General features: G+C 42.6%; 1 protein-coding gene and 1 long non-coding RNA gene across 9 annotated transcripts in view; one reads left to right on the forward strand and one right to left on the reverse strand.

Moving 5' to 3' along the window:
- Tnrc6b (trinucleotide repeat containing adaptor 6B) overlaps positions 1–23016 on the forward strand; it is a 237367-nt gene that overhangs the window by 199335 nt on the left and 15016 nt on the right. For all 7 annotated transcript variants that reach the window (XM_069999582.1, XM_069999588.1, XM_069999585.1 and 4 more), the window contains 9 exons: positions 7955–8086; positions 8395–8490; positions 8630–8813; positions 12934–13071; positions 15760–15936; positions 17912–18058; positions 18263–18358; positions 21837–22061; positions 22419–22489. In XM_069999582.1, the coding sequence (XP_069855683.1) occupies positions 7955–8086; positions 8395–8490; positions 8630–8813; positions 12934–13071; positions 15760–15936; positions 17912–18058; positions 18263–18358; positions 21837–22061; positions 22419–22489 (1266 nt within the window). The remainder of the gene's footprint in view (positions 1–7954; positions 8087–8394; positions 8491–8629; positions 8814–12933; positions 13072–15759; positions 15937–17911; positions 18059–18262; positions 18359–21836; positions 22062–22418; positions 22490–23016) is intronic.
- Positions 13358–23016, reverse strand: part of LOC138811776 (uncharacterized) — a 29646-nt gene continuing 19987 nt past the window's right edge. Inside the window, exons 3-4 of one of the 2 annotated variants that reach the window (XR_011367495.1) lie at positions 18031–18130; positions 13358–13592 (exon numbers count right to left, since the gene is read on the reverse strand). This is a non-coding gene — a long non-coding RNA (uncharacterized lncRNA). The other variant, XR_011367494.1, reaches the window with a different exon arrangement.

A 23016-nucleotide genomic window follows, 5' to 3' on the forward strand; every position in this document is an offset into this window, starting at 1 on the left:
GAAAGGCCAATAAAGAGGATGAATGAGGATGAATATAGCCAAAGTTTATTTCCTAAAATAGAAAGATGAAATCTATTGAAGTTACTTTAAAGTGAGGGATAAGGATGAGTGATAGAGAGATGAGTTGATAGGGATATATTATATGCGTATATAGAAATGTTACAATGAGGTGTCCCTTGTACAGTTTAAGGTTCAGTAGAGGCAGGAGTGGTAGCGCTTGCCTGTAATCCAAGCTATTTAGGAGGTAAAGAGCAGGAGGATTTGGTTCAAGGCTCACCCAAGCAAAAAGTTAGCAAGACTTTATCTCAGTTAACAAGCTAGGCCAGCTCATTCCTATAATCCTAGTTACTTGGGAGGTGGAGATAGAGAGGATCATGAGTTAAGATCAACCTGATAAAACAAAATGTTAGGCCTGTAATCCTAGTTACTCAGGATGCTGAGATCTGTGGATCACTGTTCAAAGCCACCCCAGGCAGAAAAGTCCGTGAGACTCTTACATCCAAAAACTGGAAGTGGTGCTGTGGCTCAAGTGGTAGAGTAGAGTGCTAGCCTTGAGCTGAAGAGCACAGGGACAGCACCCAAGCCCAGAGTTCAAGTCCCACGACAGACATAAGAAAAAAAAAATGTCACAGGACCCCATTTCAAATAAAGGTGGGCATGGTGGCATGTACTTGTCTTTGTCATCCAGCTGTGTGGGAAATGACATTAGGACAATCATAGTCCTATGATGAACATAACACAAGACCCTATTCAAAAACATAACTGCAGCAAAGAGCTGGGAGTGGCTCAAGTGGTCAGGGCCCTGAGTTCAAACTCCAGTACTGCTAAAAAAAAAAGCATGTACAACAGAGTTTCTGGAATTGGTTGAGGCTTTTCCCTAGCAGTGACATTTTAACTGAGTCTTGGAGAAGAAGTCAGAGTTTCTAGACACAGACAGATTAAACTGGCCTTCCAGTGAAGCAACAGAATCTCTGTGGGAGGAGTTTGCAGCAGAATTTGGCAAAGCTTTGTTTACTTTGCTCTTGACTTTCTACCTTGGCCTGATCACCTCAGGTAGTTATTATGTGCACCTAAATTTTGACTATTGCTAGAGATAATGGAGGGTGAACAAGGCCTTTTCATCTGTGTAGTCACAGCATAATGCTCTAACACTAATAAAGATGGAGGCTGTGTTGGGCTGGTGCAGGCTCCAGAGCGCAGGAGCACAGGCCAGGCAGTGATGATATGCGGGCACTCTTGTAACCAGCTCCTCTCTCATCTCCATGGTACAGGACCCCATTGTCCTGCCTTCCTGCCTCTTTTTAGCATATGTGGACAGCGCTTACCCTTTCTCCCTTCTGATTTAATTGTCTTTCCAGCACTAGGTGGGTTCTTGTCTCTCCACCATCTTTACAGGTTATTTTTCTGTCACAGGCTTCCAGCCTCACCTCTTAAACCTCTCTTGATGATCTCACCTAGTGGAGTGACTTACGTTCAAAATTTGTGTCTGTAGCCCCCACTTTTTCTCAGCTTCAAGGATTGCTGGGCATCTTCACTAGGATGCCTTATAGGCACCTCCAGTTAACATACCAACCGAGCTTCCTATCCTGAAAAACACCTTCATCCAAGTAAGTAGGCCCCATTCTGCAGTGGTTCAGACCAAGGGCTCAGGCCAGGATGGAACCTCTCATGGTCTATATGGTTTTGTTTGTTTGTTTTTAATGCCAGTCTTGAAGCTTGAACTCTGGGCCTGGGCACTGTCTTTCAGCTTCTTTTGCTCAAGGCTAGCATTCTACCACTTAAGCCACAGCACCACTTTCAGCTTTTACTGTATGTGGTACTGAGGAATCAAACACCCTGGGCTTCATGTATGCGAGGCAAGCACTCTACCACTAAGCCACATTCCCAGCCCTCTCAATGTCTATATTCTATCCAACAAACCTTTGCTTCCACACTTTATCAAGGCTCTGTCCCCTTACCACCTCCACTGGTCTAGTCCTTGGTCAGTCCACTCCCTAAATCCTAGACTATTTGGGGACCTCCTGCCTGCCCCACCCTGTTCATCCCAGCCTGAGTCAAACAAGTCCTGTAAAGCCATTGCCAGTAGCCAGTAGCACATGAACACTTGAAATGTAGCTTAATTTAAAATGTAGCTTAAATTTAAATGGTACTATTTCAATATTGCAGAAAGTTCTGCCATGGCACTACTCTAGAACACTAGATAGACCACCTTGCTCCTTTACATGGAGTCCATCACAGCTTACTGTCTCACCAAGTACAGTGTTTATGGTTCTTGGTGACCTGTCTCATACATTTATTCCTCTCAGCCAACTGGCCCTACATGCCAGTCTTGCCCCTAGACACTCTTCTCCTGATCGACCCTCGGCTCCATCTTTATTCCCATTGGATCTCCATGTCAGTACCACCTTATCAGAGCCTTTCCCCAGACCTAGCTATGTGCCATGCACTTCTACCATGTCAATTACCTTCCACCTCTTTGGAATTTCCCTCTATCTGTGGTCTGTCTCTCCTTTGCATAGGAGTGTGTCAGGCTTCCAGGGGCACGGATTGGTTGGCCTCGCTCACTGCCCGAGCCTGAGTATCTCCAGCTGGGCCTGGCCCAGTAAATAAGTGTCACATCCTGGGACAGTGCATATCAGAATGAGTTCTAGAGTGCAGGTGTTAGGACCTGGGTGCTTCAAATGCCTCTGCCCAAGGCTTTACAAAAAGAAAAGTACTTGTGTGCACACGAATTCTGATTTATCAAAACGTAGATAACATTGTTTTAATACATAATGCAGGCAGAATATTAACTAATAAAATGCCCTTTTTTAAAATGACATTTCTGGGCTGGGAAGGTGGCTCAGTTGTAGAGTGCTTGCCTTGCATGCATGAGGCCCTAGGTTCGATTCCTCAGCATCACATAAGCAAAAAAAGAAAAAAGCTGGAAGTGGCGCTGTGGCTCAAGTGTTAGAGCATTAGTCTTAAGCTGAAGAGCTGAGGGACAGTGCCCAGGCCCAGAGTTCAGGCCCCATGACCGGACCCAAAAAATAAAATAAAATGACATTTCTGTATTTTTTAAAAAAGTGGGATAGCTCTTTTTAAAAATGAAGACAAGGTAACCACACTGAAAACTTGCATATGCAGGGCTAGGAATGTGGCTTAGTGGTAGAGTGTTTGTCTAGCATTCATGAAGCCCTGGATTCAGTACCACATACACAGAAAAAGTGTCAGAAGTGGCACTGTGGCTCAAGTGGTGGGTAGAGTGCTAGCCTTGAGCACCAGTGACAGTGCCCAGGCCCTGAGTTCAAGCCATAGGACTGGTAAAACCAAAAAAAAAAAAGACAAAAACAAAAAACTTGCATATGCAAAAAAAAATTCTAGAAATTCTCAACCCTTGTTCAGACTTTGTACAAGTACAGGCATACAGTTCACTAAAAGCTGCTATTGTTGAAATTGTGTCCCAGTGCTTAGTATTTTCTCCTGTCCTCCTGTAATTTTTTTGGCAGCACTGGTTTGAACTTAGGATTTCATACTTACTAAGTAGGTTTTGTTTTGTTTTCTGTTGGTGCTGGGGAGAGAGCCCTGGGCTCTAGCACTGAGCTACAGCCTTAGCCCATATTGATCATTCTTACTGATATATTACCAGGTATGTGTACTATGATTTACTTGACACTTTCTTTCCAGCATTACTGGCTTTTAAAATACTTCTAAATTGGGGCTGGGGAGGTGGCTCAGTGGTAGAGCGCTTTCCTTGCATGCATGAGGCCCTGAGTTCGAGTCCTTAGCACCACATAAGCAGAAAAAAAAAAGCCGGAAGTGGTGCTGTGGCTCAAGTGGTAGAGCGCTAGCCTTGAGCTGAAGAGCTGTGGGACAGCACCCAGGCCCAGAGTTCAGGCCCAACAACCAGAACCTCCCCCCCAAAAAAAAATACTTCTAAATTTTCACTGTAAGTAATGCTGCTAGGAAATTCTTACCATATTATACATGTGTTTTATTTTGAACTTGTGATTCTCTTGCCTCTGCTGGTTTAGATAAGCATCACCATACCTGGCTTGTTTTCCAAACTTACTTGCCCAGAATAAAAATTGGATCAGAGAAAAAGTGTGTGTGTGTGTGTGTGTGTGTGTGTGTGTGTGTGTGTGTGTGTGTGTGTGTGTGTGTGTGTGTGTGTGTGTGTGTGTGTGTGTGTGTGTGTGTGTGTGTGTGTGCAGAATAAAAATTGGATCAGAGAAAAAGTGGGTGTGGGTGTGCTTGAACTTAGAGCTTGGGCTCTGTCCTTTAGCTTTTTTTGCCCAGAATAAAAATTGGATCAGAGAAAAAGTGTGTGTGTGTGTGTGTGTGTGTGTGTGTGTGTGTGTGTGTGTGTGTGTGTGTGTGTGTGTGTGTGTGTGTGTGTGTGTGTGTGTGTGTGTGTGTGTGCAGAATAAAAATTGGATCAGAGAAAAAGTGGGTGTGGGTGTGCTTGAACTTAGAGCTTGGGCTCTGTCCTTTAGCTTTTTTTGCTCCAGGCTGGTGCTCTGCCACTGGTGCTCTACCACTTGAGCCAGAGCTCCCATTTCTGGCTTTTTGGTGGTTAATTGGAGATAAGAATCTCATGGACTTTCCTGCAGGTGCTGATTTCAAATCTCAATCCTCAGATCTCAGCTTCCTGAGTAGGATTATAGGTCTGAGCCATCAGCATCCAGCAAACATGAACAGTTTTAAAAGTTTTTGTAAACATTGGATTTCAAATCCATTTGGACCACTTTACAAGGGCAGCTAGTATTTAATCTAAGTATAGACAGCAGACACTGAAACTTGTCTAAGATTTGTTACAATGGTGAGAGTATAGCTGGGTAGTAAGTGTTTGCCTCACATATGTGAGGAACTAAGTTCTGTCCACAACACTGGGGCTAGGGAGTTGTTAAGACCACCTTGTCTTTACAGTTGCTTTGTCCCTCTGTCACTCAAGTATTCAGAGTAACACATTCCAGCAGGCTTTCTGTCTTGCCTTCAATTGCTGTCATTTTGTACCTGCAGTGCTTTCATTAAGTACATATTGATTACAAGAGCTTCACTTTCTACTGCTCAGCTGGAGACTGAAGGGGTTTTAAGCCAGCATAATTAACTCTGTGCAAGAGGAATGTGCAGATGTGCACTTTAATTATGCTGCAACCCAGGTACAGACAGCCGTTTGCCAGGAATTTAATAGTACTTCTCTCCAGTCCTGCTGTAACAAAAGAGGAAGACTGTGTGCGTGCGTGCAACCTGCAGAAGAGTTGAGCAGGGCTAGTTAGGAAGTCCTCAGAAGTATAACATTGATTATCTCAGCAGGCAAGTTCTAGAACGTAGGTGGTGACACTATTTAAACAAAAATTGTATTCAGATGGTTTATATACTGAGATCTGGGGGGATTGCAGCTCAAAGCCAGGCAAGACATAAAAGTTCATGAGCTTTTCTCTCCAGAATAATTAGAAAAATGCAAATGGCTCACATGGTAGCACATCAGCCATGAGCAAGCAAGCCACATAAGTACAAGGCCTTGAGTTCCAACTCCAGTACCAGCATGCATAGATAGATAGACAGACAGATGCCATTCTGTGCTTTTTTGTTGTCTTTCTGTATCATTAAACAATATAAATAATATAATTTGTCTTATTTTACCTTTTTTTGTACTTTATGTAATAATCCCATATAATATATGCCCACTTCCCCTTGTTTTTCTTATTTTTGCTTGACATTATTTCTACAGTTTTCCTACCTGTGGTTCATATGTCTCCCTTTATATGAATGTATTATAACTTGTTTAACTTTTCCGCTTCTACTATTGATAAACATAGTTTCTCTTTTTTTGCTATTATAAACAGTACTGCTATGAATATTCCTACTTGTCTGATAGGATGCACTTCTCTTGGTGTCTACTTTGGTGGTTTCTTTAATTTGAGGAGTGGTCTGGTGGGGGGGAGGGTGACAGATATGGCTGTCAACAGGGGATGGTATCCATCCCTAGACTGAAGAGAGAGGTGGATTGATCCAGAAACCAGCTGCTAAAAGTGAATGGAGAAAGGAGGAGAAATGCAAGTCACAGCTATTTATTTTGGAGGCCAGCAGGTTAAAAAGCAGAATAGGCAAAGGCAGTCTCGTGAATCATGGATGAAAATTTTGCAAAGGAATTTGGAAATTGCTTCATGATTAGAGCAATGCAGTTTAATTAAAATACAACATAAACCAGATAATGTACTAAAACTTGAATTGCAAAATGTAAAAACGAAGAGAACACAAAAAAATAAAACATTTTTCGGTTGTGAGGCTTGAACTTTGGGCCTGGGCACTGTCCCTCAGCTCTTCAGCTCAAAGCTAGTGCTCTGCCACTTGAGCCACAGCACCACTTCCGGTTTTCTGGTGGTTAATTAGAGATAAGAGTCTCGGGGACTTTGCTGCCTGGGCTGGCTTTGAACCACAGTCCTCAGATCTCAGCCTCCTGAGTAGCTAGGATTACAGGCATGAGCCTCCAGCTCCCAGCTTAAAACAAATTTTAGCAGTGTACATCGTTATACACACTACCCTTTAACTATATTTAATTATATATTCTTTAACACAGTCTATCTAAAATATTATTTTATCATGTAGTTAGTGCTTAACATTATTACTGAAATTCTACTTTCTTTAATGCACTTACTGGATTTGTGCTTTACACTTAAAGACATTTAGGGCTGCCACAGCAACTTACTACAAATTGTGACTTCATACAACAGAACTAGTCTCTCATTCTTTGATAGTTACAAATCTAAACAAAGTGGTAGCAAGTTGCTTCCCACTGGAGACTGTGAGGGAGAATCCATCCAGCTTCTCAGCTAGCTGTGGCCATTGCTGGAAATGTGGGTGCCCCTCGGCTTGTAGCCAATGTAACTCCAATGTGTGCCTCCATGAAAAACGGTTGTTATTTGGGGGAACTTTGGAGTGTGTGTTCCATTTGCACGATTGTCACATCTGCCACAAGTCCAGCAAGTCTTGTAGGAGCTCAGACAAGCATTTGAGTCGTTCGGTAGTGGTGTCATCCACATCTTTGCATTGGTGGAAACAAAGCCGCTAGGAAATTGGACTGCCCAGGCAGGCTGCTTTAGCACAACACCTAGTTTTGTTTTGGGTGTTTTATAAATGGGATCTTTTGTTTTGCCCAAAATGGTGTCCAGGACTCTTGAGCTCAAACAAGCTTCCTGCCTCAGCCTCTTGAGTAGCTGGAACAAGAGGTACTCACCACCATGCCCCACTAATGCTGAACTCTTGATCAGTGCTGTGTTCCACTCCAGAGGAGAGTGTTATCTTTGCTCTCATTGGCCTGGCTGAGCAGCCAATTACATAGATGATGGTGCAGGGAATCTCATTTCAACCCACTGAAGGCACCTTCAGTGATTGGTCAGAAATGGGAGGAAGTCCTTAGTTCTGTCACCAGTGCTACCAGCAGCCTTGCCTGGCTCACTCCAGAAAACCAGAGAGAAGGAGCCACCCAGTCCAGTAACCTCCAGGCTCTTTGCCACAGGCTTTCTGTGTTTCTTATTTATATATTGTTCTTATTTGTACAAAAAGAAACACTTTTTTGGAAGTGTTCAGTAGTTCTGTGCTGTTTGGTATATTTTGTTTTATGGCATATTTCTAATAATAGTTTTTCAATTATAATTTTTTTCTTGAAGACACTTTCCTAATTTTAAATTATTCTTTTATTGTAGAAAATTTTAAAGTCAAAAGAAAATCTCACTGCCAGAGATAGTCTAGGATTGTTTGAGTCAAGGAGTCCGGGACCATTCGGAGCCATATAGAAAGAGCCCATCTCAAAACACAAAGTGTTGATGTTTCGATTTCATTCTCACAAATATTTTTGAGGGGGGGAAAAAAACTCACAGTACTTGCTTTAATTCTGTCAAAATTCTTATTGGAGGGGAAAAAATGTTTTGATAATTTCTAAGAAACCTACCCCATCCTATTTTCTGACTAGGTTTCTGCCTCAATGCTCAAGCAGTTTCCCAACAGTGGCCTGAATCCAGGTCTTTTCAACGTGGGGCCCCAGTTATCTCCTCAACAAATTGCCATGCTGAGCCAGCTTCCACAAATCCCCCAGTTCCAGTTGGTAAGTAGCAAGTGCGCTTCCTGTAGCTAAAAAGGTCATTAGCTTCCTATATTCTGTGTCTTTGTCACTTTTTATGTTTGTTAGTTTTTATGTTCAAACTTGTATACAAGTGACTGAGCATGCTTTAAGGTTGCTATATCACTCCGCCTGACAGTAAACTTAACCGGTAGACCAGGAATTCATCAGTGCCTCCCTTACCGATGCTTTTGACCAGTGATTTGCGCTGCAGTCGAAACCCTTCCAGTGTTCTCAGCCAGTCAGTCTTAGGAAGCCCTGGACCCCTCTTCTCTTCTCTCTGGGTTTTGCAGGCTTGTCAGCTTCTCCTGCAGCAGCAGCAGCAGCAGCAGTTGCTACAGAACCAGAGAAAGATTTCTCAAGCAGTGCGTCAGCAGCAAGAGCAGCAGGTACCTCGGTGGGGAGGGTCTCCCAGGGGCTCTGAGACTGCCTCTTGGCTTAACCACTAGAGAGATATTTGGAGCACTGGCTTATCGTGTGTCTCTGTTTCTCCTGGGCCCCTCCTTGATGTGGCTGCTATGCCTTCAGCTGGCTCGAATGGTGAGCGCACTACAGCAGCAGCAACAGCAGCAACAGCGGCCGCCGAGCATGAAGCACTCACCCTCTCATCCGGTTGGGCCCAAGCCACATCTGGACAACATGGTACCCAACGCACTGAATGTGGGGCTACCAGACCTTCAGACCAAAGGGCCAATCCCTGGATATGGTTCTGGTATGTTGGTCATAGTCAAAAGAACCTTTTTTTCAAAATCCACTTGTCTAAGCCTCTAATGGGAGTTGAACTCTTATGACCCTTCATTTTTACAATAGCTGTACAAGGTTACAAGGCAGAAAACAGTTCTTCTCCCTGGTTGCAGATGAAATTGTGAAGTCTGAGGCTCTCAAGCCCTGATTGCTTTCCCAGGCTCACCACACAACTAGTACATAGCAAAGACAGGCCAGCCGCTCTGGCTCTAACATAGCCTAATAGTGTAACTTGTTTGTAAAGGCCAAACTGCTCTCCTTCCAACAGCAGGTTTTGAAAGCCAATTGAAGTGTTTGCATGTGCTGTGATTGCTACAAATGGCTTATGTTGTAATCTATTAAAAATATGTACAAGTTGAAGTGTTTGACTCAAGTGATAAAATTGCCATGGAAAAATGAAAAACTAAAATTTTAAGGCAGATAAAAAAACTTATCTAATGTTATGATTTCATAGGATTTAAATAGAATTAGCACAAGTAAGGCTATACTTTTGACATTCATTAAGAATTTTTTGGCAGGCAAATCATAACGCTTTTAGAAATGAGAAATGTGCTGTAAGCAGAATCAAGTCAGTAAGGCAACAGTGACTCAAAATAAAAGTTAAAACTAAACAAGAGCTGGGCACTGGTGGCTCAAGACTGTAATCCGAGCTACTCTAGAGGCTGAGGAGATCTGAGTATCAAGGTTCTAGCAAGAAGCCAGAACTGGAAGAATGGTTCAGACCGTAGCAAAAAAGCCAAACTGGAGCATGACCTAAGTGATGAAGTATTTGCTGAGCAAGCAAACCAAGCAAGTTCAAGGCCCTTAGGTCAAACCCCAGCCCAGGCCCAGAGTTCAAGCCCCACAACTGCCCAAAAAATACCAGTACCACACACACAATTCAAAATAGAATAGCTGCTGAAGCAATCCTCATTGATTCTTTTGTAGTTTCCTATTTTTTGCTTTTAGCAAAATTGAACACATATCTACATGTTCAGATATGAACAAATTGTATTGTTATTGAGCCAGAGGGAAGGACCTATATCTGAAAAGAAATCCAGATAATTAAATGATGTGATAATTCTTGTCCCCCCCCCCCTTTTTTTTTTTTCTCAGTGGTAGGGCTTGAACTTGGAGCCCGGGTGCTGTCCCTGAATTTTTCCTGTTCAAGGTGCTCTACCACTTTGAGCCATAGTGTCAATTCCAGTTTTTGGTTTTCTGATGGTTAATTGGAGATAAGAGTCTCACAGACTTTCCTGATTTCAACCTCCTGAGTAGCTAGGATTACAGGTATGAGCCACCAGTGTCCAACTTTGTTCCCATCTTATATGTATGACTACTGAAGGGGTAGAGTGTCAACCTAGCAAACATAAATCCCGAAAATCAAACTCCAGTGCTGCAAAAAGAAAAAAGGCATTTCCAGTAACAATTTTCTTTGTCTTTTTATTTTTATGTTTAACATATCAAATTTTAACTAGTTACTCATGGCTAATGTCTATAATTCTAGCTTCTCAGGTGGCCAAGATCTGAGAATTGCAGTTCTAAGCCAGTTTGAGGCCAACCCAAGCAGACAAATCCATAAAATTCTTACTCCAATTAGCCAGCAAAAAGCAGAAAGTGGAAGTATGGCTAATGTGATAAAGTAAAGCCATTGAAGCTCAGGACAAGGCCTTGAGTTCAAGCTCCAATACTAACAATTAATGAATAATAAAAACATAAAAATGTATCAAATTGTATACTATTCTTCTGGTATGCCTAGTGAAGAATAGTGCTGTGGCATGGGAATTGTAAACATGGAAGAAGAGAAATGCATATCTAAGATGTTCGTACTGGCATGGTACTGTAGAAGGATCAGCAGTTATAGGGAGATGTTTCTGTTATAAAAGTAGTCCTCCAGACCCCCACTCTGCCTGTAGAGTTAGGGATGAAGCTTCATTCATGCCAGGCACTGAGTGACACCACCAAAACCCATAGTTGTGTTCAGTGCACAACAAAATAAGTGTATATAAGAGAGAAAGGAAGTAGAGACGTAATTAGTCTTAGGAGGATATAAGAACTAAGCCAGCTGGGCGCTGGTGGCTCATGCCTGTAATCCTAGCTACTCAGGAGGCTGAGTTCTGAGGATCGCAGTTCAAAGCCAGCCCGGGCAGGAGAGACCGTGAGACTCCTATCTCCAATAAACCACCAGAAAACCGGAAGTGGCGCTGTAGCTCAAGTGGTAGAGCGCTCGCCTTGAGCTGAAGAGCTGAGGGACAGCGGCCAGGCCCAGAGTTCAAGCCCCACGACCGACAAAAAAAAAAAAAAAAGAACTGAGCCAGGTAGTAGTGATGAATAGAAGATGACTTAAGGAGTGTGTGGTGGAGAATGAGGTTGTGACAGAAACAGATGAGGTCAGTTGTACTTGCAAGAATGGTAAGTAAAAGGCATGTTCTGTTAAAATAAGTCTGAGCAAAGGCAAGAGACATGTTCTTTCTACTTTGTACCTTGGCTCCCAATTCAGAGCCTGGCATGAATTAGGCTCTGATGAATATGGATTGAACTGAACTAAATGGCTTGTTTGAATGGGGTGAAGGCCATGAATTTGGGAACTAGAGAAATACAAGGAAAGCACTTGGTTCTCAGGAACTTTGGTTTTGATAAAGTATCTTAAGTACTGTTACCACCACTGGCTTTCCACTCATTCTCCATCATTATCATTTCTCAGTGGCTGTTTGTTCTTCATCCCTGCACTCTTTAATTTCACTTTTTTTTTTTTTTTTTTTTGGTGGTTGTGGGGCTTAAACCCAGGCCCTGGGTGCTGTCCCTGAGCTCTTTCGCTCAAGGCAAACGCTCTACTTTGAGCCACAACTCCACTTCTGATTTTTGAGTGGTTAGTTGGAGAGAAGAGTCTCATGGGGACTTTTCTGCCTGGGCTAGCTTCAAACTGCAATCCTCAGATCCCAGCACCTGAGTAGCCAGGATTCCAAGCATGAGCCACCAGTGCCTGGCATTAATTTCACTTCTTGAGAGTCAATTTGAAAAAAAATTTTTTTTTCTTTTCCTTGTCCTAGGGTTTGAACTCAGGAACTGGGCACTGTTCCTAAGCTGCTATTTCCTCAAGGGTAGTGCTCTACCACTTAAGCCATAGCTCTCCTTCCGAATTTTTGTTAGTTTATTGAGATAAGAGTCTCATGGGCTTTCCTGCTCAGGCTGGCTTTGAACCACAGTCCTCAGATCTTACAGGCGTGAGCCACTGGTGCCTGGCTGAAGAATCCTTATGTACATTGTTGCTCAAGTGGAAAACAAGATGAGAAGCCCCGTGAGATTCTTACCAGTGTTTGTGTGCTTTCACCTCTGCAGTGCTGTGTGGTGGGACGTTGGGGAATGTGCTCACTGTGACTATTGCTAAGATCCCTACAACTGGGTCTTAAGCAGGGCTTATCACACCGTGAACTTGGAACCTCTCCCTAACTGCATCTTCTAGCTCTAGGATCTTCATGAGAAGACTTTCAAATTGGTCTTTCAGATTCTGCCATAACCCCATGTGTCCCTTCCTCACCCTGGCAGTTTTCTTTCTAAAACACAAACCTAGTTGCCCTCCTAGGCCTAACATGTAAAGGCTTTCCGTGACATGGCTTTCCCCGTCTCCGCTACACTTCCTTACTTCTTGTTACTTCTCTTTACTTCTCCATAGACAGGGAATTGCTTCCCATTGAACCTCTCACCATTCCCTAAACACACTTGGTATAAGTCATGAGTCAGAGCTTTATTGGCCTTTTCTCTCCAAAGTACCCATGCCAACCCATCATTGCTGCTGCCATATATTCTTCTATTTGTGTTCTCCATTTCAGCTGCAGAGTGCTTTCCAGTGGACTGTGACATAAATGCTTAATTGGTGACAAAGTAGGTACACACAGGCCCTGAGAATGGACTAAATTAGATGGCAAGGACATACCTTTTCACACATTAACAAAGAGGCGACATCTTTTTAGCATGAGCCAAGATCAGAGTTTTGAATCGAGGCTTTATAAATTAGCTTGCGAATGATGGTGTTGTTCATGGGTTCTGACTGAGAATTGGCATTAATGTGAGAAATACAGGAAAGAGATAACCCTGGTTCTCCATTTCAGGCTTCAGCTCTGGCGGTATGGACTATGGCATGGTTGGTGGGAAGGAGGCTGGGACTGAGTCTCGTTTCAAACAGTGGACCTCCATGATGGAAGGACTGCCCTCTGTGGCCACACAGGAAGCCTCCATGCACAAAAACGGTGAGAGCCACCTCACAGTCACTATAAGCAGAGCCCCTGACCCCTAGCGGCCTTCCCCTCACCAAATATCCCAAATACTGTTTGAAGTTTTTTTTGCTTTTGTTTTGAAATGTGGTCTTGCCATGTAGCTCAGGCTGCTCTCAAATTCCATGATCCTCCTGCCTCAGCCTCTTGAGTAGCTAGGATTACAGGCATGCGCCTTTTAAACTCTGAAAGATAACTAATCAGAATACATGAGGCTTGAGTTTTTCTTTTTCTTTTCTTTTATTTTTTTTATTGTGAAAATACTGTACAGAGGGATTACAATTACATGGGCAAGATAATGAGCACATTTCTAATCAAGCATTGTAGCCTCCTCCTTTGTCCCCCCCACCTTCCCCTCTATGAGGCTTGAGTTTTTCACAAAGCTTCTTCCTCGTGAATAGCAGTCTTGTGGGACAGCACTGGAGTACATTGCAGGCTTTGTGGTGAATTGACTTGGCTCCTCCTCTCCATAATTCTCTGGAAATTTCCTCATCTCCCTAGTAAACAGATAAGCGGTCTTACCCTTCTCTCACCCTTCATTTCTATTTGTTTCATTTGACAGTGTTTCACATATCAGGTCTCCATGAAAACCAAGTATGAATAGGTGTTTGGCTCTTAAAAGGCTCATTCAGTCTGCAGACTTCAGGTTCTCATTGTCAGCCCTCTTTAATAAGACCATCAAGAAGTCTAAGGAAGGAGTCACATGGATTTCTCTGCCTGCCAACCCCAAGCATGATGAAAATCAAGAATGACTTGTTGAAATGATAAAACTTAAGCCAGGGGCTGGGGGTTTAGCTCAGCGGAAGGGCGCCTGCCTGGCACACTCAAGGCCCTGGGTTCGGTCCTCAGCCCTGGAAAAAACAAAAAAGAAAAAAAAAACTTAAGCCAATGCTAGTAGCTCACAACTATAATCCTAGCTGCTCAAAGTGTCTAAGATGTGAGGATCATGACAGACAGAAAAGACTATGAACTGAAATTTCAATAAACTCTCCTCTTGCCTCTTTTAGAACTGGTAGACAAGTTTTTGTTTTTGTTTTTCCCATTTCCTTAAGCATTCCCTGAGGTAATTGAGGTTTTCATTTCCTACTACTTGACCATAAATGTGCCTATGAGCCAAACTTTCAGGCATTGGCTTGAGAAAAGCAAATATCTTCTTAGCTGAGCTAGGAGATAGTTTTGATAACACTCCTTTTAGGCCAAACCAAACAGATTATCTAATTCAATATTTACACATGTATTTTAATACATCATGCTAGAAATAATTTTTTAATCTGTTCATGAATTGCATCCTAAGACTACAGAGTAACATAATATAGGAGATTCATTGAGAAAAATTAGTAGAATGACATCTCACAGGTACCTAATGTTTTATCTAAAGTAAAACATATTTTCTTAGTTTCTGACTTAAGGAAATGTTAAAACTTGAACTTTTTCCCTCCACATAGCATATAAAATACAAGCAGGGGCACCAGAAAAATCTCAGAAATGCCCTCAGGAACATTGAGACAAAGGGTTTGCTGTTCTTCCTGTGTAAGGCCCTGGGTCTCAGAGCTGCAGAGTTCATTACTGGCCTTTTGCTGGCAAGGACCCTTGGACAGGAATTCCATCTCATTGCCTTGGAATTTAAAGCAATAGCAGATGCCTTTCTCTCTATTGGACTCCCTGCCTGCTGCTTCTAGCTAATCTAAAGCTAAGTTAGCACTTAAGAAATGTGGGTAGGTATCATCTGTAGAGATGTCATTTAAAAACCTTCCCATAGCCCGGCACCAGTGGCTCACACCTGTAATCAAGGCTGAGATCTGAGGATGGTGGTTCAAAGCCAGCCTGGGCAGGAAATCCATGAGACTCTTATCTCCAATAAACCACTAGAAAACCAGAAGTGGCACTGTGGCTCAAGTGGGACAGTGCCCACGCCTAGAGTTCAAGCCCCATGACTGACCCCCCACCCCCCAAAAAAAGCTTCCCATTTCTCACTGGAGTGATTAGCATAGAAATTCTGGTGATCATGGTATGATTTGCAGCATATGAACATCTCATTGATTTCCTAAGGGGATTCATACTAAAAGAACCATTCAGCATTCAGGAGTGAGGATGAAGCTGGGCACTGGTGGCTTAACCCTATAATCCTAGCTACTCAGGAGGCTGAGGTCTGAGGACTGTGATTCAAAGCCAACAGGAAAGTCTATGAGACTCATCTCTAATTAACCCCCCAAAAAGCTGGATGGAAAGCATGGTTCAAATGGTAGAGTGACATCCTTGAGCAGAATAAGGCAGTGCTCTGAATTCAAGCAACAGTACTGGCACCAAGAAAAAAAAATGTAGGCCTCTGAGTTACATAAGAAATTGAGAAGCTCAGAGAGGTAAGATGATTTGTTAAGGCCATCTCCACCTTAATTATGAGGTAAGTGCCCCATGCAGCCTCATATTCCAGTGTTCTCTTTATTCCACATGCTTCAGAAAACTGTATTTAAGGTCCTCTGGAAAAAAGAAAAGTTTCATCTGGGGGCTGAGACAGTTCAAATGTCAGAGCATTTGCGTACCAAATGGAAGCCCCTTGTTCAATCTCCATTACTCAGAAAGAAAAAACAATAAAAATATTAACAGAGTGCTTTCTGAACAGATCCTCTATTTCTGAGTTAACTAATTACCTCTCTCTTTCCTCAGGCGCTATAGTGGCCCCTGGTAAAACCCGAGGAGGGTCACCATACAACCAGTTTGATATCATCCCAGGTGACACGCTGGGTGGCCATACGGGTCCTGCTGGTGATAGCTGGTTACCTGCCAAATCTCCACCAACAAATAAAATTGGAAGTAAATCCAGCAATGCCAGTTGGCCTCCAGGTATTGTCCAGGAAATGCTTTTTCTGGAATAGCATTTGTTCAGGTTCTAATCACATTGTTTTTGCAATACACTTAACTGAATTCCATGCTTTCTTTTTTCAATTCAGTAATTATTGTCTAGTAAGGGCAGGAAGGCGGGGCATGTGCTAAGGGAAGATGGAAAATCTTGACTACGGGGGCCTCTGGAGATGTAGAAGATGACCTTGTAGCTGGGAATAGAATGCCTGGAATACAGGCCTTAGTCAGTTGATTAGAGATTTTATTATTACTTAGGCTGTAGATATGCAGTGATGAATACACTGAAATTATTTAATTTTTTCTGTCTTCACTTTATTGTAGGGAAATTATAAAATTTAGTAAAGCCAAAATAAGAATAACTTGATCAAGAAGCATTGTACTTATAACTTGACTTAGGGAACTATAATCTCTTTGTACAGCTACTTAATAATAAAATTTTTTTCTGCATTCTTTTTTTTTTTTTAGGCCGGTCATGGGGCCTGAGCTCTGGGTCTGGGCACTGTCCCTCAGCCCTCCAGCTCAAGGCTAGCACTCTACAACTTGAGCCACAGCGCCACTTCTGGCTTTTTCTCTTTATGTGATGCTGAGGAATCGAACCCAGGGCCTCATGCATGGAAGGCAAGCACTCTACCGCTGAGCTACCTTCCAAGCCCCTTAATAATAAAAATTTAAAAAATATATAAATAAAAATCCAAGCCAGGTGCCAGTGGCTCACACCTGTCATCCTAGCTACTCAGGAGGCTGAGATCTGAGGATGGAGATTCAAAGCCAGCCCAGGCAGGAAAGTCCATGAGACTCTTATCTCCAATAAACCACCAGAAAACTGGAAGTGGTACTGTGGCTTAAGTGGTAGAGTGCTCACCTTGAGCTGAAGAGCTGAGGGACAGTGCCCAGCCCAGAGTTCAAGCCCCACAACCAAAACAAAAAAAAAATCCAATCAACTGATTATATTATACACACACATGTACATACATACACACACATATACATACTTCTTTCTGTACATACATACTTGTGGCATATCTATATAGTTTTATTAGAGAAGGATGAGATAGTATATCCTATTCAGGGTGAAATTGTCCAAAACCCGTAACCTCTCTGTAAATCACCTTTATAATAACAATACAAAAATTTTAAAAATATATTCATATATGTGTGATATACACGTCCACATATATTGTTCTTCAATTTGATTAGGAAGATAGTTTATTAATTCTATTACATACCTTTAAATATAACTTAACCAATAAAAACATGATAAGCTTTAATATAAATTTAGGCTTTCTCATGATAAACTAAATTATTCCTCCTTATTATTCCTGTGTGGCAGAAGTCATATGAATTAAATTTTTTGTTGGTTAATTTTCTTGTGTATTTTGACCAATGATAGTAAGGAAAACAGAAAAGGCTCAGATTTTCTCCCAGTTCTCGGCCTACTCATCTTTCCTGCTTGTAGCTCCCTGGGAGCAGGAGGATTAAGTACCTGTCTCTTTCCAGTTTACAACCACAGTAGCCACATGGACAGACTTTTTTGTTGGTGGTGGTGGTGGTCATGGGGCCTGAACTCTGGGCCTGGGCACTGTCCCTCGGCTCTTCAGCTCAAGGCTGGGATTCTACCACTTGAGCCTCAGCACCACTTCTGGCTTTTTGTGAGTATGTGTTCCTGAGGAATCGAAACTAGGGCCTCATGCATGCAGGGCGAGCACTCTACCACTGAGCCACCTTCCTAACCCCAGATAGACTTTTATGCTACAATGAAGTGCTATTGGCAAGAGTATATGTTCAGGCAAAGTTTTTTTTTTTAACTTTATGATGAAAATAGTTTCATAATTTAGACTTTTCACAGATCTATTTTTCTTTTTTTTATGGGGGGAGGGGAAGATGGTGGTGCTGAGGGATGAGAGGAGAGGGGTTGAAGACAACCTCTTTTCCCTAACATTTGCTCTTCTTGTCTCAGAATTCCAACCAGGAGTGCCATGGAAAGGTATCCAAAATATTGACCCTGAATCTGATCCCTATGTCACCCCAGGAAGTGTGCTGGGGGGTACAGCCACATCTCCCATTGTAGATACTGACCACCAACTGCTGCGGGATAACACCACAGGTAGGCGGCCATATCCTCTGCGTGGATTCCGCCCGGCATTTTTATACAAGTCAGCCTTAGCCATGCAGGTACCTAATAATGTAACCAGAAAATAGAAACAGTTTACTTTTCACATTTTTTATTTTTTAGGCATATTTTTTAGGTATTTTTTTCACTGGATCAACTGACATTTAATTTTCCATATTTTCTTGTTGTCACCTCAAGGGTCTAATTCTTCCCTCAACACCTCGCTGCCTTCACCTGGTGCCTGGCCCTACAGTGCCTCTGACAACTCCTTCACCAACGTTCATAGCACTTCAGGTATGAGAGTCATTTCTTCCCTTGGTTAGCACTTGCCATTAGTTTCCTAAGGAATACTTTTACAGGAGGCCAGTGATAGAGGAAGTCCAGAAGTCTTTGCCATCACCTTGAAGAAAGCAAAAAAGCTACAACTTTGACTCAAGGCCAGAAGTGATAGAATCTGAGCACTGGGTGCACAAAGAGGCAGGACCTGTGACCTGATTGACACAAATGCTTCCCTTGACAAATCTGCCAAGGAATCAAGGGACATGGGAAGAGATGGTTAAGTCCACATTATTATTCCTGTGGCAGCCAATAACAGCTTGCTCTTCCCTAGAAATCCTTTAGCTTATAGACAAAAACAAGGGAGATGGAAAAAGTCCAAAGAAGGGGAGGGCCTTGGTTAATTTGACCAGAAGTACTTGTTGGCTTAATGGATATAATCTAGGATTTGAAGTCAACCTTTGACCTTTACATAATGCTATGAGTAGACTATGTTACAATCCCGACTCAGACTCAAAGATCTGATACGAGCTAGCTATAGTCATACATTCCTATAATCCCAGCACTCAGGCTGAGCAGGACTTCAAGTTCAAGGCCAACATGGGCTACATAGCAAGATCCTCTCTCAAAAAAGAAAAAGGAAAAAAAATTCTTAAAATGTGTCTCAAGGGCTGGGAAGGTGGCTTACTGGTAGAGTGCTTGCCTAGCATGCATGAAGCCCTCTGTTTGATTCCTCAGTACCACATAAACAGAAAAAGCTAGAAGTGGCACTGTGGCTCAAGTGGTAGCGTGCTAGCCTTGAGCAAAAGAAGATTAGGGACAGTGCCCAGGCCCTGAGTTCAAGCCCCAGGACTGGCCAAAAAAAAAAAAAATGTCTCAAGTATGAGCCTAAATTACACATGAGAAATCCGGTGTTTCACATAACCACCCAGCATTATACTTTGCAGGACTAATTTACATGTTACATTCATATACAATGTGACTAAAGGAGGATACTCTTAGCGGAGAAACCAAAAGGTGAAATGCCTCTCTATACGTGTGAACATTTAAGTAATAATTAGTTAAGTGAATTCCCAGGAAACTAAATGAATTTCTGCTGTTGTTGGTGGAGATGGTGTTTGTTTTTGCTTTTTTTTTTGCTTCTGTTTTTTTGTCTTGTGTGTTCATTTATATGCCTTTGGGGGAGGGTAAGAGAGGACACAGAAATGGTAATACAAAGGGTGAACAAATGCAGCAATGGTACTCACTAAACACTACATTGAAAATGAACTAAAGATCTTGTAGATGTATAGGATGAGGAAATTGGGGGAAAGCGAAGGAAGGGGTGACATTTCCCAAAAAGAAATGTACTTGTTACCTGATTTATGAAACAGTAATCCTTCTGTAATCACCTTAATTATAACAGTTATTATTTTGCCAATCCTAGAACTTGCACTCAGGGCCTAGGTGCTATCCCTGAGCCTCTTTGTGTTCAGTGCTCGCACTTTACCATTTGAGCCACAGCTCTACTTCCAGCTTTTTCTGAGTTTATTGGAGATAAGAATCTCATGGATATTCCTGCCTAGACTAGCTTTGAACCATGATCCTCAGATCTCAGCCCCCTGAGTAGCTAGGATTGCTGGTGTAAGCCACTGGTGGCTAGCTTTAAATTTTATTTTACTCATTATTTTTTTATACTGCTACTGGGGCTTGAACTCAGGATCTGGGCTTTATCCCTTAATCAAGACTGGTGCTATGCTACTAGAGCCTTTCTGGCTTTTTTGTGGTTAACAAAAGATAACAGTCTCACAGATTTTCCTGCTCAGGCTGGCTTTTCAAACCACAATCATCAAATCTCAGCCACCTGAGACGCTAGAAATACAGGTATGAGCCACCAGCACCCAGCTATTTTATTCTATCTATTTAATATTTTATTTAATTTTTATATTTTAGTATGTTATTTTTGTTCCTTTTTTTTTTTTTTTTTTTTTTTTTTGTTGGTCGTGGGGCCTGAACTCTGGGCCTGGGCGCTGTCCCTCAGCTCTTCAGCTCAAGGCGAGCGCTCTACCACTTGAGCTACAGCGCCACTTCTGGTTTTCTGGTGGTTTATTGGAGATAGGAGTCTCACGGTCTCTGCTGCCCCGGCTGGCTTTGAACCGTGATCCTCAGATCTCAGCCTCCTGAGTAGCTAGATTACAGGCATAAGCCACCGGTGCCTGGCTCACACTGATTATTTTTGAGATAAAATCTTGCTCCATACCCAGAAATGTGCCTGGACCTCGAGCCTCTGATCTTTTTCCCTTCCAGCTCATTTTCATCCAACTCTTTTTCCGTCTATAAGTGCCCATATCTCAAGTTGACCTAGGTATTTCTCTACAGTTGAACATTCACTTTCAAATTATCTTTTCTTTTTAATGAATACCCTTATTTTTTTAAATAATGCTCCCAGGCTTCACTTTGTCACAGAATCTTAGTATTTCCCATTCCTTCCTTTCTTTGTTTCCTGCATCCAGGCATGATTGTATCCTGACTCATAGTCTTCACTACCCATTCCTCCTGCTCCATTTTGTTTTCCATCACCCTTCTATAAACCCTGTGCTGAACCTGCTTCAGAAACTCCCCTGCAGGTTACCCTGCTCTAGCTTTCCACATCACCTCCTTACCTCCCTACCCCTGCAAATGTGACATTCAATCAAAATTGGCTGAGATTATACTCTGTATTGGAGATCCTATGTTAAACCTTATCTCCCATTTTCCTGCTTTACCGAACTGGTCCCGTGATCTGAATTCTTCAGATCTGTCTCTGCAAAGCCTCTGCCGGCAGCCTAGCAAAGACTATCCTCTGCATATTGAACATTGTGCTGTTGCCAGGGTTACCAGTTATCCCACTGTTCCATCTCCCATCTGAACTGGAAGCTCTTGAGGATCACTGTATTATAAACCTTAGCATTGATTTAATATCTTAAAGATAATAAGCCCTTAGTATTTGTGGGTTTTTGTTGGTGGTGGTTTTTTAAATTGCTAGTCCTGTGGTTTGAATTCAGGGCCTGGGCACTGTCCCTGAGCTTTTGGTCATGGCTAGCACTCTACCACTTGAGCCACTTCTGGCCTTTTCTGTTTATATGGTATTGAGGAATTGAACCCAGGGCTTCATGCAGGCTAGGCAAGCACTCTACCACATTCCCATCCTAGAAAGCTAATTTTTAATGTACTTTTGGCATGAAGCATTCATAGGATAATTTAGTTGTGCTAGTATTGACATTCTAATCATATCATAAGCTTGACAGCTTTAGGAGTACTTACTCCTAGAATTACTTATCTTACTAAATCTTCAGTTTTTATGAAAACTTTGTAAAGTCACAGTAATATTACTGAAAATTTTTTGTTCAGTAAGCTCAGAGAACAACTTTTTCGAATAGGATTGTATACATATTTGTGTGGAAGCAAGATTTGTTTACATCTGTGGACAGACTTGCCCCATCTAACCTATTGCTTCTTGAATCTTCTCTTCTCACAGCAAAGTTCCCTGATTACAAATCCACGTGGTCCCCAGATCCCATAGGACACAACCCCACTCATCTCTCCAACAAGATGTGGAAAAACCACATCTCCTCCAGGAACACTACACCGCTGCCCCGCCCACCTCCCGGCTTGACCAACCCCAAACCGGCATCTCCCTGGAGCAGCACAGCACCCCGATCCGTCAGGGGGTGGGGGACCCAGGACTCTCGGCTTGCCTCAGGTGAGATCTCCTACAGCAGTCGCTGGGCTGGCACAGTGGGGAGGATGTGAAGAGGCTGGCACACCAAGGAGACTGGTTGTCTGTATCTCTTGATTAGAAAGTTGCCGACAATACAAGGTGTAGAGACCCAGACCTCTCAATTAAAAATGACCAATAGCAGAGTAAAGAGTAAACATGGAGGGAAACAGTGTCTTGCAAATAGGGAAAAGATTCTATATGGGTCCGTGACGAGGAGAAAGGCACAGGATATAAGGGTCAGGGTGAGGCAAAAAAGATTTCTGCCACATGGTTTCTGGAGTTGGGGGCGTTCTGTTTTTGTTTTACTATTCCTCATCCTTTGTCTGTGGTCGCTTGCAGCCTCTACCTGGAGTGATGGTGGCTCAGTTCGTCCTAGTTACTGGCTCGTTCTTCACAATCTCACTCCACAGGTAATGGTGCTTTCTTGTGGTTTTCTAGAGAGGACTCAACTGTATTGAGAGTGAGGGAAGCTGGGCACGATAATATGCCCGTAGTCCCAGCTACTTGGGAGGCAGAAGTAGGAGGACCAGATGGCAAAAGCACAAAACAGTACCTGTATGTGGTAAAGCCCCTGAGATCTAACCCCAGTACTGCCAAAAAGAGAGAAATAGGAAAACTAGGAGATAGGGGACATTGGTATGTAAGAAAAATCATTTGTTTCCTGGTCACTGTGGGGTCCTGCATATAGGAAGTAGGTATCTCCTCCCTCTAAGACATATAGCCACCTTCTGAAAGGGGGTACTTAGCCTCCTGTCCACCATCAAATGGGTGGAAATCTGTGGAGTTTACAAAACACTCAGAGTTGAGCAGTATGATATAGTGGTTTCTGTGTAGTAGAGGTAATTTTCTGTATGGATGAGAGAGTAGAATCCAGAACTAAGTAGAAAGGGATGTTTTAATTACACACTGAAAAGCTACCTGGGGCTCAGAATGTATC

This window comes from Dipodomys merriami, unplaced genomic scaffold (assembly GCF_024711535.1).
Source record: "Dipodomys merriami isolate MVZ:Mamm:240054 unplaced genomic scaffold, mDipMer1.0.p SCAF_55, whole genome shotgun sequence".
Taxonomy (NCBI): Eukaryota; Metazoa; Chordata; class Mammalia; order Rodentia; family Heteromyidae; genus Dipodomys; species Dipodomys merriami.